General features: G+C 43.9%; 2 protein-coding genes across 2 annotated transcripts; both read right to left on the bottom strand.

Moving 5' to 3' along the window:
- Nucleotides 1–113: 113 nt before the first annotated feature.
- LOC106588406 (zinc finger and BTB domain-containing protein 22) lies at nucleotides 114–6,400 on the bottom strand. The gene is made up of 4 exons (XM_014177348.2): nucleotides 5,989–6,400; nucleotides 5,026–5,247; nucleotides 3,911–4,801; nucleotides 114–3,785 (listed from the first exon to the last, which is right to left on the bottom strand). The coding sequence occupies exons 2-4, from the start codon at nucleotides 5,245–5,247 to the stop codon at nucleotides 2,823–2,825; spliced, it is 2,076 nt and encodes a 691-aa protein (XP_014032823.2). The 5' UTR covers nucleotides 5,989–6,400; the 3' UTR covers nucleotides 114–2,822.
- A 3,124-nt stretch (nucleotides 6,401–9,524) lies between these two features.
- On the bottom strand, nucleotides 9,525–15,293 carry LOC106588407 (carboxy-terminal kinesin 2). The gene is given in 18 exon segments (XM_014177349.2): nucleotides 9,525–9,714; nucleotides 9,859–9,934; nucleotides 10,065–10,138; nucleotides 10,257–10,396; nucleotides 10,532–10,655; nucleotides 10,658–10,672; nucleotides 11,290–11,454; nucleotides 11,719–12,003; nucleotides 12,161–12,274; nucleotides 12,513–12,680; nucleotides 12,964–13,129; nucleotides 13,448–13,655; nucleotides 13,778–13,816; nucleotides 13,943–13,999; nucleotides 14,136–14,229; nucleotides 14,380–14,475; nucleotides 14,698–14,726; nucleotides 15,173–15,293. Coding segments are annotated over 17 exon segments (1,878 nt in total). The 5' UTR covers nucleotides 14,710–14,726; nucleotides 15,173–15,293; the 3' UTR covers nucleotides 9,525–9,669.
- Nucleotides 15,294–16,765: the final 1,472 nt, after the last annotated feature.

The raw sequence follows: 16,765 nt of genomic DNA, 5'->3' as shown, positions 1-16,765 counted from the left end.
CTGTGGAGGGGCCAGTTTAGTACAAGACTGTATAAAGACAACTGAAGGCCTTAAAGAAAAGTTGATGTTTTTTTTGTAACATAGATCACACATTAGAACAAGGCACAGCTTGCTAAATTACACCAGGCATTTTATTTAGCCTTTTGATACAGATTAGTAAAGATCACATTGATGTACTTGGCCTATAGTAACAATGTCTAAGAAAGACTTGCGCCTCGCTCACACCGACTGCGTCATTGTGTTTTGGTACACCAGAAGTACATTCATTTCCAATGGAACACTGCGTTTGCCTTGCAACATGGCAGTTGCATTGCGTTCTGTGTGGTGCATACGTTGGATTTATCGAACGTATGCATAAAATGGCATGTGCAGAAGGCTTGACGGACATTATAGAAGGTGAATGTTGAACTTTTGTTGCACACATCCAGACAATGCTGCGCAATGACGCTGTAGGTGTGATTGAAGCATTAGGCAACAACTCCGGTTCCACACACGTGCAACAACAATCATGTGTTCAATATCAAATTATATGTAACCCAAAATATGCACTATTCAGAAGTTACAACCAACATATTTCAGACCTAGTGTACAGTAGCAACAAGCTTTCTACATTTTTCCGCACAATTTTCCCTTAAAAAAAAAAAGGTATTTATCCTGCCATAAAGATGACAACTGGATACTGGCTGTTAAGTGTTATACAATAGTACAAACTTTAAGATCATCAGATGAAAAGGTGTTACATGAAGTTGAATCCTTTGATTATGTGATGTAAATGCTATGTAATTAAGCCAGGCAAGTTATTGAACAGTCCTCTATTGAAACCATACTGTAAAGTCTTGAAACAGTCCATGGAATTCCTTTTCAATCTCACAAATAGCAGCCAACTTGAGTATTAAGAGGGAGTCAGTACATTGAGCCTGTCAATACGAAACTCACTATTGACCAAAAGCACTTTATATACAGTGTGGTTTGAAATTGACACCCTTGATAATGAGCAAAAATGACTGTATAAAATATTTCAAATACTGAGCTATATTATATGCTAATACAGTGCTAAGAGAAATACATTTTGTTTAGTAATATTTTTTTCCCCTCAAAAGGTAGGGGTAAAAATGGACACCCCTGTTTTTGATACCTCACCTTGTGAGGATAATGACATTGAGCCTTTTTAAACATGTTTTATGAGATTGGAGAACACATTGGGAGGGATCTTAGACCATTCCTCCATATAGAATCTTTCCAGATCTGTAGTCTGCGCTTATGGACTGCCCTTTTCTGTCTGGAGACAGATGGCCATTGCAAAATTTTGAATGGCCAATTAAGCATTTCTTTGTGAATTTTGATGTGTGCTTGGGGTTATTGTCTCACTGGAAGATCCAGTTGCGGCGAAGTTTCCTCCTCCTGGCAGAGGCAACCGGGTTCTTGGCTAAAATGTCCTGGTACTGGGTCAAGCTCAACTCTCAGTCTCCGGATTTGAAACCCAATTGAAGAGGGCAGTCCATAAGCGCAGACAAAGGATATCAATGATGTGGAAGAGTTTGTATGGAGGAATGTTCTAAAAAATCCCTCCCAAAGTGTTCAACAACTCATAAAACATTTTAGAAATAGGCTCCGTGCAGTTATCCTCACAAGGTGAGGTATTGAAAAAAGGGGTGTCAATCATTTTACCCCTATGTTTCTGAGAAGAAAAACTTACTTGTAAGACAAAATCTTTCTCTGAGCAATCGTATTAGTATAAAATAATATTTCCCAATTTTCTTTTGCGTACAATATAGCTCAGTATTTACATTTATACAGTCATTTTTATCAAGGGCGTCAATATCTTCAGACCCAACACCCACTGTATGTTCTAGTAAGGCAGTCAAATTAAGTATATAAATTAGTGTTAAATAGTTCAATATTCCCTATTTGATAAATATAAACATAAATATTTCATTATATACACTTAGTTTAAGCTCACTTCAAATGCAATTTCCTCAACTGCTGCAATCATGACATTCTATCACATGATTTAACAGATAAGCACACAAAGACTACAAGCAACAAGTCTTTCTCTTAACTCCAGACAAGTTTTTCTCCTGAATAAAAACATCACAGCCACAACCTTCATAGAAGGTAAAACCCTGGTAAAAACATACAGAATCCTGGTGGATACAGCTTTGTTGAGCCAGCCTACTGTTAATAGTGCTCAATGTCTCAAGGCATGCATTGGAATTTGGCAGTTTGAGTAAGGAATGATCTGTAAGTAACCCAAGTGTCAGACTGTAATGCTTTGTTGTCTACGATCAATATTAATGAGGATGACTTGTAAACACACTATACACTGTATAGTTTTGCACCTATCATAATGGTAGCAGATTAGTAAGTGATATAATAGGATATATTTACAGTAATACTGTACCATAGCACTGGAATTGGACAGTGAACACATCACCCGTGTGGAAGGGCATCCTGTGAAACAAGACCGCAGTACTGCAAGGCTCTTCTTCAGACACTTACTTGAAATGCACTCATTCCCTGGCAGAACAAAGCTTAGAATATTGTAGAACACATCACTTACAACAGCAACTTTACTCTTTATTTCTAGTTTAGATTTTGCCAAAAGTGTTGTTGCTGAGTCATTGTCTCTTGATTTTTGGTTTTCTTAGACACAGCATGTGCCACAAAGCAGTCATACAGAGAATAACCTTGACATGTAAGAGTACACTGAACTGTACAATGGCCCCTAGCCATTTTCCAAGAGGGGCACTTTCCAGAGATCATTGGAATACTTCTCCAAAGCCCCCTTGTCTTAAACACTCAAATGGTGTTCACCCGTTTGGTCAAGTGACACTACTATCATTATCACCAACCTCACACACTTCCTCCTCACACCCACCTTGGCTGACCCCCAGACCAAACACAGAACCTTGACCCTGCAACACGCTCGGAGAGTTGACCCCTAAGCGCGCTCCTGCACTGGCCATGGTCAGGCAAGAGACGGCATTGCTGCTGCTACCTGTACTGCAATGATGTGGCGACAAGACCGAGATCCCTTTCCTGCCACCAACGGCATCTTGACCGGCCTCGCTGGCCGAGAGGGGGAGATGAGGGAGGTGCTGAGGGGAAACGCCATCAGTGCGGTCGGACCCTCCCCCACCCTCGCTCCTGCCAGCCGCCCCGCCACGTCTCTCGCAGTGGGAGCGGTGCCGCATGTAGCTGTCGCGCCACATGAACTTCTTGCCGCAGCCGTGGCAGTCGTAGGGCTTGAGTCCCGTGTGGGTCTTCATGTGCTCCGTCAGGTGGTGCTTCATCTTGAACTTCTTGGCGCAGACGGGGCAGTTGAAGGGCCGCAGGTCCAGGTGCATGTTGATATGGCGGTCGCGCATGCTCTTGTGGGTGAAGGTCTTTCCACAGTGGCACATGAACACCTTCCCTGAACCCCCGCCACCACCCCCATCCAGTCCATCTATGCCACCGCCCAAACCCCCCTGTGCTGACAAATGGACCGCTCCATGCTCTAAGTTTGGCCCTTTAAATGGTGCCCCAGCCATACCACTGCCTATTCCTATGGGTTGAGAGGAGTCTAAAGAGGATTGGCTGTACATGAGGATCTGGTTGCCTTGCATGTCTATGGGAAAGAGCTGAGCTCTAGCAGCAGCAGCAGACTGGACTTGGCCGAGTAGGGCAGAAACAGCTCTGCCACCACTCTGACCAGCGCTGTCATGAAGGTGCTGTGGGGGAGTCTGGTCCATCAAACCACTGTCAAATTTGAGGTAGTCTTCAGAAGATTGGCAGTAATCCATCTATGACAAAAAGTGATTCAGTTTGGTAATGATCCAAAAATACAGAAACTGACAGTTTCTGATAAGTTAGAATGGTAAGTAGCCACATACACAGACAAACATTTCGCATCAAGGGTTTGACTAACCTGTGTCTCCATCTCATGGTCCGCTCTGCTCCTCAGCTCTCCAGACAGAGTTCTGACGTTGGATATGTTGAAGGTCCTCTCCCTCTCCCTCAACATCTCCAACTCTCTCTCCTCTTCCTCATCTGGCCCTTCCTCCCCCGACACCACAATCAGGTCATCGTCCTGGGCTCTCTCCGTCTTCACCACCACCCACTGCTTCCGGGGCATGATGCTTGGCTGGCTGTAGGTGGGTCGCTTCTGGAGAGGGGAGGCATCCCCGTCTTGGTAGGACGACACTCCGAAGCTGTCGCTGACTCCAACCTCTTGGTCCGAGACAGAGGTTGTCTGTTTCCTCCTGCTGCTCCTTTGCTTCCTCTGGAACGGGAGCTCTTCTTCCTCCTCCTCTTCGATCAGAAAGGCCTCCTCGGCCCCAGAAGGGGTGCAGTAGCTGGGAGTGGCGTTCACGCCTTCCTGCCCTGCAGCTCCAGCTGCCGCTGCTCCCCCGCCGAAGTTGACGTCTCTGGGGCTGAAGTAGTTGGTGCTGCTGGGAGACTGGCTCTCACTCAGGGACGGACGGCTGGGAGGGTGAGGGGCTGCCTGGGTGTTGCTTCCACCTGCTTGGGCGCTCCCAGCCCCTAGGGAGCTTTCACTGCTACTACATCCAGGGTTCCCCTGCACTCCCCCAATGATCCCCTGGGATGCGCTACCCACCACCCGCCCCTCTTTGAGGAGCTCTGTGCACTTGTCCACGATGTGCCACATCTGCAGCACGCTGCCCACGGTGAGGTAGTTGACGATGTCTTCGCGGAGCATGCGCAGCTGGCCCGTGTAAGCGCAGCTCAGGACGCTCTCGAACGCCAGCGGGTCCATGACGGCAGGGATGGAGACGGTGGACATGTTCTTCAAGAGCACCTGGGGGGGTGGACGACGACGACAGTTAATGATGGCTGGCGACATCCCAATGCACAGAATCAAGGTTATCGACGTAAGCTCTCACTTCACTGCAGCAAGTTGCATAGCGCCATAGGCCTTGGACGAAAACCCATCTACATGAGACACTATCAGAGGCTGTTGCAGAGTTAAACTAAGTTCAGTCTGGCTCTGCAACGCGCCAGCAAGCAGAACAAGACACACACCTGGTCGTGAAAGTAGGGTGAGGATGCAGCTAGCACGCAGCGGTGGGCCTTGAACACCTTCCCTTGGACCTGGATGGAGAGGTCACAGAGCTGGCCCTCCTCGCGCTGCCGATTCAGGCTGTCCAGTACAGACGCCCGGGAGCTGGGGAAGCACACCTGAACTACCGAGCCAGAGGGGGCACCTGAGCTGCTACAGCCCTGCCCCATTGACAGAGAATGCATCTAGGTGTTTCAAGAGATGGAAAGTTAAGTTTATGACAGAATAATTCAACGGACACGTTATATCAAGTGGTGAATGAATGTTGTATGTCCTTTCATTTACCTACAAGTAGGCAACAGTTTTCCTGAGATTGACCCTTTATTAGTGCTTATTAATGCCTACCACAAAACATTGTTCAACCACATTCACGAAACAGTAATATGAAATGACCCTAGGTGGTCAATCAACCAATCAAAACTAATTTAATGTAAGCTAAGCTTTACAGATCACAACCGATTCTTTCTTATAATGCATTGACTCAAATTTCTCTGAATGACGGACTTGAGACTCAAAAATATTTATTAACATTTTGTTGGGGAAATGTTACAGCCTACAGATTGGTTCAATAAATCAATGAAAGAAACGGTCAGTTGCCAGTTAATAAACGTGATGAGCAGTAGTCTTTATTTTGTCACATGCATAGCAAAATAACAGATAGCAATGCAATTAGTTAGCATTTGTAGCCAATCTAGCTAGCTAGTAGCAAAGCAAGCTGGTGTGTAAGCAGTCTGTGCCGGTGGACATGCGTTGAAAAGACAGTGTTTGGAGTTTCTCTCATTACAAAGCATAGTACTTTTCAAGCTCTTAATCATGAGAGCATCATTTAGCTACAACTAAAAGCTGCCTTCAATGTCTATCTACTGGTAACTAGCTAACATTAGCTTGCTAAAATGTGTCTAGCTAGCAAGCTAAACACAACTTACCGTTTTAGAATGTGCACCTTTGAAACAATTATGTCAAGCCAGACTCTCTATACCGACAACCTACCCTCTCTCCGTTGTTTACATATAAATTTCCAATGGTATGATTTATTTTCTGTCATGTTTTGCATACAACCCATCATGCGCCGCCTTTGAAGAAATGCCAGACGACTAAAAAAGTAGCAGGGTTGGTCTCGACTACCGACAAGACACTGGAGGTAACATAGCAACCGAGCTAATTCGACCTCTTGTGGCGTTTAGTGAAAGTGGTAAAACAAAGAAGAGGTTAGTTAATTAAACAGATGTATACTGGACAAAAAATATAAACGCAACAATTTCAAAGACTTTACTGAGTTCAAGGAAATCAGTCAAATAAATTCGTTAGGCCCTAATCTATAGATTTCACATGACTGGGAATACAGATACGCATCTGTTGGTCACAGATACTTTAAAAAAAACTGTAGAGGCGTGGATCAGAAAACCAGTCAGTATCTGGTGTGACGATTTGCCTCATGCAGCAAGACACATCTAGACTCGATCAGGCTGTTGCTTGTGGAACGTTATTCCTCTTCAATGGCTATGCGAAATTTCTGGATATTGGCGGGAACTAGAACACACTGTTGTACACGTCAATCCAGAGAATCCCAAACATGCTCTATGTCTAGTGACTATGCAGGACATGGAAGAACTGGGACATTTTTAGCGTCCAGGAATTGTGTACAGATCCTTGCGAAATGGGGCCGTGCATTATCATGCTGAAACATGTGATGGCGACAAATGAATGGCACGAAAATGGGCCTCCGGATCTCGTCGCGGTATCTCTGTGCATTCAAATTGCCATCAATAAAATGCAATTATGTTTGATGTCCATAGTTTATGCCTGCCCATACCATAACTACCATGGGTCACTCTGTTCACAACGTTGACATCAGCAAACCAACAGCTCTGGTGGACATTCCTACAGTCAACATGCCAATTACATGCTCCCTCAAAATTTGAGACATCTGTAGCATTGTGTTGTTTCAAAACTGCACATTTTAGATTGATCTTTTATTGTACCCAGTACAAGGTGCACCTGTGTAATGACCATGCTGTTTAGTCAGTTTATTAAGATGCCAAACCCGTCAGGTGGATGGATAATCTTGGCAAAGGAGAAATGCTCATTAACAGGGATGTAAACAAATTTGTGCCCAACATTTGAGAGAAATCAGCTTTTTGTGCAAATGGAACATTTCTAGGATCTTTTATTTCAGCTTGTGAAACATGGGACCAACACTTTACATGTTGCGTTTATATTTTTGTTGTGTATATAATGAGATGCTCATATCTCCACCCTAGGCAGGAAGGCAGGCGGCAAGTTTAGGTCTGCATATTAAGCCCATAGAAACGCATTGGGCTTATTCTGAACATATTTAGCGGAGAGTGAGCGCTCTCGCCTCGCCTCATCCTCTCTGACTAAATTGTATATCAGCTTAACCTCTGCAACAGATCTGGAAGGCAACATTATCAGACCAAATAACCATTCTCCTTAGCGAGGGAGATTTTAGCATGTAAATCTTGGTGGGGCAAACAATAAATGTTTATGCATGCCAGCAAAGCCACAACACAACACTAAACAATACATTGACTGCGCTACAACAGTGACAAACAGTGCCCACAAACTGTTAGGGCCTACATAAAGCTGTCCCAACAGCAGAGCTTTCTTTTCAGTACCATGGAGTGAATCCTTACACCTGGCTATCAGCGGAGCCTTGTCTGGCAGCGAAACAGTTCATTCAGCCTCATTTACTGTCTTTTTGAAAAACAAAGCTGATATGGCTGACTTGATTAAACAAATGTGGTTTCTACTGACAATTGAGATGTACAAACTATGGCATAAGGGAACGACGAGCGGATAAGAGGCAATCCGTAATTTCGATTAAGACATTATTGAGCATGCTAGGACAGACGTAGTCAATATAACTATTTGTTCAGCTTTTAAAATATACAGCGACAGAATTCAGAACATGGGCCATCCTTACAGTATTCTCCCTGTACACCAAGTCAGAACCGTAGGATAAATAAATGGGGGCATATAAGCAGACTAGGAAAGCTCTTACAATATTCAATGATTAAATTTCTCTAAAACAGGCTATAGGCTACACGTGCAACATCAAGTCAGAACAGTAGGCTAAATTATTAGGGTGATGCACATGGGCTGCTAACAGCTTACTACACAACACACTTAGTATTACTTTCTTGGCTACAGTATACATATCTCCCTGACATATTACATAATTTATGCAGCAGCATACACAACATTCTTGGACTCACCTTGTGCTGTGCTCGCTTGAACAGGAAGGTGGCGCGGCGGTCCTTCTTGTGGGCTCTAGAAAGAGGCCCGAAATCCCGAGTTGGAATTCCAAGTTGGATGACCGTTAAATTATTTTCCGTATTTTCCCAGTCGGAGCTAGTTTTGTATGAGGTCCCAGTAGTCTTGAACTCACTTAAGTCTGAGATTTCCCAGTTCTGAGGTTCCAGTTGTTTTGAACAGGGCAGAAGTCATGCTGGATTGACAGCTTGGCCAATGTATTCAAACTTTTATGGCCCATAGCATTACCCCTTTTTTCGTGATATCCAACTGGTAGTTCCGATCTTGTCTCATCGCTGCAACTCCCCTATGGACTCGGGAAAGTTCGAGAGCCAAGCCGCACTGCTTGCTTAACCCGGAAGTGTGTTGGAGGAAACACTGTTGAACTGACGATCACAGTCAGCCTGCAGGTGCCCAACCCGCCACAAGGAGTCACTAGAGTACAATGAGACAAGGACATTCCTGCCAGCCAAATCCTCCCCTAACCCAATTGTGCAATTCAGCCTGGGATCAAACCTCGGGCTACAGTGGTGCCTTGGCACTCACTGTTGAATTTGCGATTTCCAACTTGTTGTAATGTGTACGCCCAATAGCGGATATAATTTATCTTATGACAAGGTTTGAAAAGGATTTGCCAGTAGATTGCTGACTTGATGCATGATGACTGCTTACCTAGCTTGCTATCTAAGATTTTGAAAGTATGATGTTGACATCAGTCCAATCAAAGCTACTGTAGATATAACTTGATTTGACCTGTGGCTAATGACTGAGACTTTTTGGATGGTCAATTCTAATGTAAGTCTACGGCAGCACCCAAGATCTCTACATGTAGATTTTGTACGCCGACGTAGTGATGTTCCCATGAGAGACAGAACACTGAGCCAAACAGCGCAACTAACATTACCAACCCCTTACACTCCGTATTTTCCACTGGCTGCCCCACCACCACAGAAAGCACTCAAATAGGCTGAAACACATGCATTTTGAAGCTGCCTTACCCAAGAAAGCAAAAGAGAGACCATGTTTGTATGTAGCTTTATTAAAATGAGTAATTTTTTTAATACTTAAAACAGAATTTTTCAGCAAACTGTGGGTAAACTGTTGGGCAAACAAAAAAGGTGGGTAAACTGTTTACCCTACACTACTGACAACATCCATCTATGATTAAGTACAAGACAAACAAGACTTTAAAAAATGTTGCTTTTATTGATCATTGTATATCTGATCCAATTGATTAAAAATTAATAATATAAAATAACCACCAATGCAAGGGCTTACGTCTAAAAATCAAAATGTACAGACACCACATTCATTTCTCTCCACAGGATGCACATTTACTTCCGGTTAGCTGATGCTGTGCCAATAACACAATCATTCACCTGCAACAGAATAAATAAACAGTAAAAAAAAATGCCATTGTTATTCAGATATTTAAACAAAATATGCACAGCATTAATATGAACATGTTCCAGAGTGAATTGCACGTTGTTTAAAAAAATTAAATAATGTGTGAGGTCACGGACCTTGCTGGCAAACCGCAGAGAGTTCAGGGTCTCCGGGAAGCTGTCTGCCTCTGGGGAAATGTTGACAAACATCAAGCTAGAAGAGCAGAGACAAAAAGGTTACATACTTTGGATCTGCTCATAATCACAACCGTACAACTAACAGTCAATTAAAATACTAATTTGCGCACAAATCCCATTCAAACTTCGCTCATAACCCAACTTACGTCTTGCTGTTTCCTCCGAGGCAGCTTTGGAGAAGGTACGTCAGCTTTGAGTTTCTGTACGGGATAAAGCTCTCCTGGAATACAGACAAAGAGTGGGAGGGTAAGCGAACATAATCAAGCTATAATTTACAAAGCACCCGTGGCTCCATAAGCAAGCCACCAGCCTAGAGATACTGGGCTGCAAACATATACCTTATTAGCCAAGGCAGCAATAACAATCCCAAGGTTGGTCAAGGAGCCGTTGATGGCTGTCATCTCCTTGAAGCGGTCCCCTTGGGATTGGCTTTTCTGCACCCGCTCGCTGCCAGCCAGGTCCACCAAACACAGAGAGGCTGCAGACAGACACAGAAACACAGGTCAGGATTCTCATACCAGAACGCAATCAGACAACAGGATTATCATTTGTTCTAATTTAACATCTCAGCCTGTGTGGTTGCAGATGTACAAAACGCAGACAACACGATTACATTTGCACTTGACATCTCTCCCAGAGTTCTCGCCCTCAATGTCAAGCTGGAACACCGAGTGCGAGCGGGAGGAGTGGTCGTTCATGTTGGTCCGGGCTGTGGATCGGTTCTGGTTGGCCAGCGCGCGATCAGGTTGCAGACCTGGATGGACATTTGGTCAAATGGACACATTAGTTTATACGATAGGGGATACTTTATTGCACAGGGATTTGAACCACCCATACAGGTTTATCAGACAACTGCTCTACCTCCCTGTGTTTGACATTCAGGTCCTAAATGGGCAACAATTTTTATTTTATTTTTAAACAAGAGGCTACTTCGCATCATTCCTTTACTGTAGCACTATTGAGGTAATTATTATGCACTGACTGGTATGCATTTGTACATACCTATACTTTTATTCTACACAATTCGCTGTCTCTATAGATAAGTGCCATCCAAATGACTTAAAGGTCGACATAGCGAAATGATGTTGCCTCAAGCAGCACCGCAAATATTGCAGTGAGCAAGATGCACAACTTTGCTTTCACACAGTATCTATGCATGTGCACGGGTTCGCGTCACGATTTTACAGTGTGGTAGTCACGAGACCAAAACAGCACATCGCCCCTCTTAGTTGCAGAAATTCACTCACTAGGCGGTTTACTTTCTGCATCTAGGTCATAATGCTGAGTCTACATTTAAATCTAAAACGTACAAATAAAATGAAAATCGAACATTAGTTAAATTTAGGATAATATGAGTGTTGAAATGCCCACCTCATCCTCAGAGTTGACCTTCTGGTAGGTCAGATTGGTGACAGTGATCTCGTTGTTGGCGTTTTTGCGAATCTCATGCTCCGGTCTCTTGTTGGCCTTGCCAGTGTAGAGGAGATCACGCAGAGTTTCGTTGTAGATCTCAACGAAACTGGCAGTAAATGTAAACTGGGGGGGGGGGGGATGTACCAGAATCCGGTCAAAAAAGAAGGTTGATGTTGCAAGTACCATGCATTTACACCAGCTTTAACTCATTCCACTTAAATAGCAAATGGGAAATATACAGTATCATCTGATCTGAAAAGCAGAAACACATCAATACAGCAAATGTCAAATCAACATGTTCAAATTCCCTGTTCACTATAATAGAAATGTCCAGCTGTAGGGACAGCTACCACTCATACAGATGAAAACCAATGGCGTCATCGGTACCTTCCATCCCTGCTCCTGCAGTTTCTTGGAGGCCTGGAAGATCTGCTGCACGGCCCGGGGGATGACCCCGCGCATGTCCTCCATCTCACCACCCTCCATGGTGTAGGTTTTGCCACTGCCCGTCTGGCCGTAAGCGAAGCAGCAGACGTTGTAGCCGTCCAAGGCTGACTGCACCAGGAGGGAGATCTCCTCAAACACATCCTTCTGCGGGATGGAGGGCCCAAACACCCGGTCAAAGCTGAAGTTGTAGCTCTTTTGGGTGTCTCCGGAGCGCCCTATGTGAGACTACGTGAGAATGGGGAAGTGATGATTTGTTTGCAATATTTGACATTTAAGAACAGAGTAAGTCAGATTAGAGGTCCCAACTGAAAAACATACAATTACCTAAACAATGATTATAGTGACCCATTTCATGATTGTGCTTCAGGTGTGTGATTGTTACCTCTTCAGTCTTGGCCAGTGTGAGAGCCTTGTTGTCATGGGCCGGGAGCTGAATATGGTCAATCTGACCGCCGGCCTGCAGGGGGCGCACTCTGCAGAAAACTCTGATGTTTCCCTATAGAAATAAGAGAGCGGGTCAGTCTTGTTAGTGTGAGAAGAGCAATGCAACTTTATGTTTCTCCGTCATGAGCTGCAAATGGACAGGGGCCTAGCTAACGAGGGCATACAGTATGTTTGAAGCAGAAATATAACAATAAAAACAAATATTTCAATATACTCGAGAATTTAATTTTATGCAATACAATCATATCTTCAGGGAATTGAGCATTCCCCCTACTGAAAGACCCCCTTGCCTTGAGCTCTTGGATGGTGTTGTGGAGCCCCCTGCGCTCCATCTCTCCACAGTGAATCTCGTCTGTCTGGCGGGCCACAGTCTCCTCCAAGTTGCGGACAGTGTCCTGGGTCTCCCTCAGGGTGTTCTGGCAACGGGAGAGAGTGGAGGCCTGCACAGAGAGCTGGGTCTGGTAGAAAGAGAGAAGTTAGACACTGATGCACTAAAAAATAAAAAATAATCTTGGACTGCAACGGGGGCTGGTGACAAGCCGTAATGGCAGTGGGTTTGAGTGAGGCTGGGCCAAAGGGCTATGCCAGACCTCCTTAGATATTACTGACCAAGGAGCAGAGGCACGTTAGAAAACCAGCTATACTCCATTCATCTCATGTCACAGCAGTCAAGGTGATCCGTTGTCACAATGAGTAGGTCTGCGTGCCATTTCACTTCTTGTGTGGGAGAACATGTCCTACCTGAACATTGTGAAGCTCAGCCTCCAGACTCTCCCTCAAGCCCAGAAGGACTTTGTGCTCCTCGGTGAGGCTGCATAAGATCTTCTCCTGGGAGGCCTTCTCACTGAACACAATGGCCAGCTGCTCTTTGACACCAGACAGGGCAGCCAGCTCCAGTTCATACTGGCTGCAACACAGTAAAAATTAGTAAGATTGACAAACACCAGAAGGACAAAAAGAGTAACATGTAGTGATACCATCAAGTTACTATTACACCACTACTGGCTAAATGTATGCATAAAGTTATGATCAGTACTGGACTGAAGAAAGGCAAGAAATCCTGTCAGCTTTAGGCCACTTGTTTTGCTAAATCAACACTCTTCTTTGATGTTCCTTATGCAAAATAAGTCACTCTTTCCTATGTGGTTACAATGCCCTTTCCCCTGCCACTACACCCATTTTCACATAATAGTCGACCCTATGCATGTTCCTTGGTACTCTGTACCTGAGCTGTGTGTGGAGTTCTTGTAGGTCTGAAGTCATCTGTGCTTCCTTCTGCCTGCTTTTAGCGACAGACTCCTTCAGGCTCTCGTTCTCCTGGGCCACCGTTTTGACTTTGCTCTGGTAATTGGAAATCTTGCTCTCCATGTCTGTAACTTTTCCCTTCAGGTCCCATGCAGGCCGCCGTGAACCCCCAACAGCTGCTATTGGTGCTAGGGAAACACATTTAACACCCTCATGTTTTAAGATAAGGAAGACAATGTTTGTGGATACAAAATACAGAAAATGTGATTAAGGAAGGACCATGTGATTGAAAAGGGACTTGGGTACCTACCTGCTTTAGCAACAGAGGCAATAGGCAGCTTCTGAAACCCTATTAGGGGTTAAATATATATTTTTAAAAAGACAACAATGTGAAGAAATATTACCAAACAAGAAACGTACAAGGCTAGCAATTAATATCACATGTATACATATTTCTCAATACACAGCATCTCACCTCTAGAGGGACCAGCAGCTATAGTGGCTGCTCCTGTATGCCGAATCAGTTTGGCTGCTAAGAAAGAGGGAAGGAGAGAGAGGGTTATAAAATACAAATAAATACTGGTAATACAGAAAGACAGTGCTAAAACTATTAAAAACAAGAGGATGACATTGGCCAAGCCAGTTGTTGATGTTTTGAGGACACTCACCAACAGCTCGCTTTGGTGGAAGGGGCCTCTTTGTTCCCATTGCACTTGCTGTCTGTCTCATCTTTGGGTCGGAATCAACCCTTCTCATCTTTTTCTAAAGGAGAGAAGAAAAAAATATCACATTTACTACAGGAAATTATGGATAGATTGGAAACAAAAGGACACGTCTAACTTGTGTTTGTGGTGCATTTCTAAAGGAATTGAACATGTCCGTCATCACTGTTTGTAAAAGGTTTTTACACACCTGAGCAGGTTGTTGGTCTGAGCAGGAGTTTATACTCTCACTGCTGCTAGCTGAGAGGACCCTTTTACCAGACATGACTGGTAGTCGGGAGGTGTTCTGCAGAGGTTAGTGAAGGAAAAATCATCTAACTTTACAAAGTGATAACAGATTGTAGCAGGCAGTCCATTTAGCTACATGTTATTTTTCTGTACTTGTCAATAGAGAAAGAGACTGAACTAACTAGTTCCTGGCTTAAGCTTGTTTATATCCAAAACCACCCTATTCATATTGGTATCTTACGTTAGGTTGATAGTTAGCTAGTTATAGAGTCCCACTCACCTCTTTATTCATATGGCTTGAATTTGTACCTGAAACAGAGGGAGCAACACGTAACGCTAACCATAAATACATCAATGGCATGACATAGGTTAACTAAAAAGAAAAGAACATTGGCCAGTTAGCAGGTGGAATGGTGGGTAGAATTAAACTGTAACTTTGTAAAGGTTGTAGCTAGAAATCCATGCTTTAGTTGTGCGAATAAACCAATAGCAAGTTAGCAGGAGTGTAACTAAAATTAACTGGCTTAGCTAACTACTGTACTGTTAACTATCCAACCCTAGCTAGCTAGCAAACGTTAGGTAGGTAGGTACTAACGTTACAGTAAACGTTAACACACCCAGCAAGTTGGGTAACGGCAAAGCCATAGCAGGAAAAACAAAATTCAAACAGTCGTTCATTTGAACCACTCTTCGTAATTACAAACATATAAACAAAACATTTCACACATTTTAAATTATTATTATTATTCACTTACCAATACGACCAGTCACACTTGTTTCGCTGCAGACACAACAGCCGTTTGAATTTCAAATTGAAATGTTTTGGTGGCGCTTTTCACCGTCCAACGTAATTGGCTGACCTTAGACCAATCGCGTCATAGGAAACACAATCCCGCCTTCTTTTTTGCCTTACTACCCAATCAAATTTAAATTCTAGTAATTTAGGGGATGTACAATTTTCCGCAATTCCATCCGTGGAACCCTGATACAAAAAATCCATTGATCAGTCATGGTGGGATCATTGAAATTAAATATCGAATATAAAATATAAATATAGCTCTGATTATTCAGCGTGGCTCTATAAAATAACAATATTTTGTTAAATATGAGCAGATTTAATATGAATCTTGAGTCAGATACAGTCAAGACGGAATACCTGGAATTGAGAGATAAGAAAAACAAACACATTTAATTATTATGTAAACCAGTTTTTTTATTCTGTTTGAATTCTTTAAAATCTAGCTTTTTCCTCGAGAAATATTTCCACAACACATTGGCAAATTATATATTTTTTATGAATTATGATGATTATCAAATTGTATTTGTCAAATGCGCTGAATACAACAGTGAAATTCTTACTTACAAGCCCTTAACCAACAATGCAATAAGAAGTTAAGAAAAAAACGTGTTAAGTAAAAAAAAAGTAACAAATAATTAAACATCAGCAGTAAAATAACTTCCAAGCATCTGCCTCTAACCCTAGGAAGCTCTTTGCCACCTTCTCCTCCCTCCTGAATCCTCCTCCCCTCCCCCCCCCTCCTCCCTCTCTGCGGATGACTTCGTCAACCATTTTGAAAAGAAGGTCGACGACATCCGATCCTCGTTTGTTAAGTCAAACGACACCGCTGGTCCTGCTCACATTGCCCTACCCTATGTTTTGACCTCTTTCTCCCCTCTCTCTCCAGATGAAATCTTGCGTCTTGTGACGGCCGGCCGCCCAACAACCTGCCCGCTTGACCCTATCCCCTCCTCTCTTCTCCAGACCATTTCCGGAGACCTCCCTTACCTCACCTCGATCATCAACTCATCCTTGACCGCTGGCTACGTCCCTTCCGTCTTCAAGAGAGCGAGAGTTGCACACCTTCTCAAAAAACCTACACTCGATCCCTCCGATGTCAATAACTACAGACCAGTATCCCTTCTTTCTTTTCTCTCCAAAACTCTTGAACGTGCCGTCCTTGGCCAGCTCTCCTGCTATCTCTCTCAGAATGACCTTCTTGATCCAAATCAGTCAGGTTTCAAGGCTGGTCATTCAACTGAGACTGCTCTTCTCTGAGTCACGGAGGCTCTCCGCACTGCTAAAGCTAACTCTCTTTCCTCTGCTCTCATCCTTCTAGACCTATCTGCTGCCTTTGATACTGTGAACCATCAGATCCTCCTCTCCACCCTCTCCGAGCTGGGTATCTCCGGCGCGGCTTACTCTTGGATTGCATCCTACCTGACAGGTCGCTCCTACCAGGTGGCGTGGCGAGAATCCGTCTCCGCACCACGTGCTCTCACCACTGGTGTCCCCCAGGGCTCAGTTCTAGGCCCTCTCCTATTCTCGCTATACACCAAGTCACTTGGCT

Source organism: Salmo salar, chromosome ssa27 (genome assembly GCF_905237065.1).
Source record: "Salmo salar chromosome ssa27, Ssal_v3.1, whole genome shotgun sequence".
Taxonomy (NCBI): Eukaryota; Metazoa; Chordata; class Actinopteri; order Salmoniformes; family Salmonidae; genus Salmo; species Salmo salar.
The sequence above is the reverse complement of the archived record's forward strand: the minus strand, read 5'-3'. Positions and strand labels throughout refer to the sequence as shown.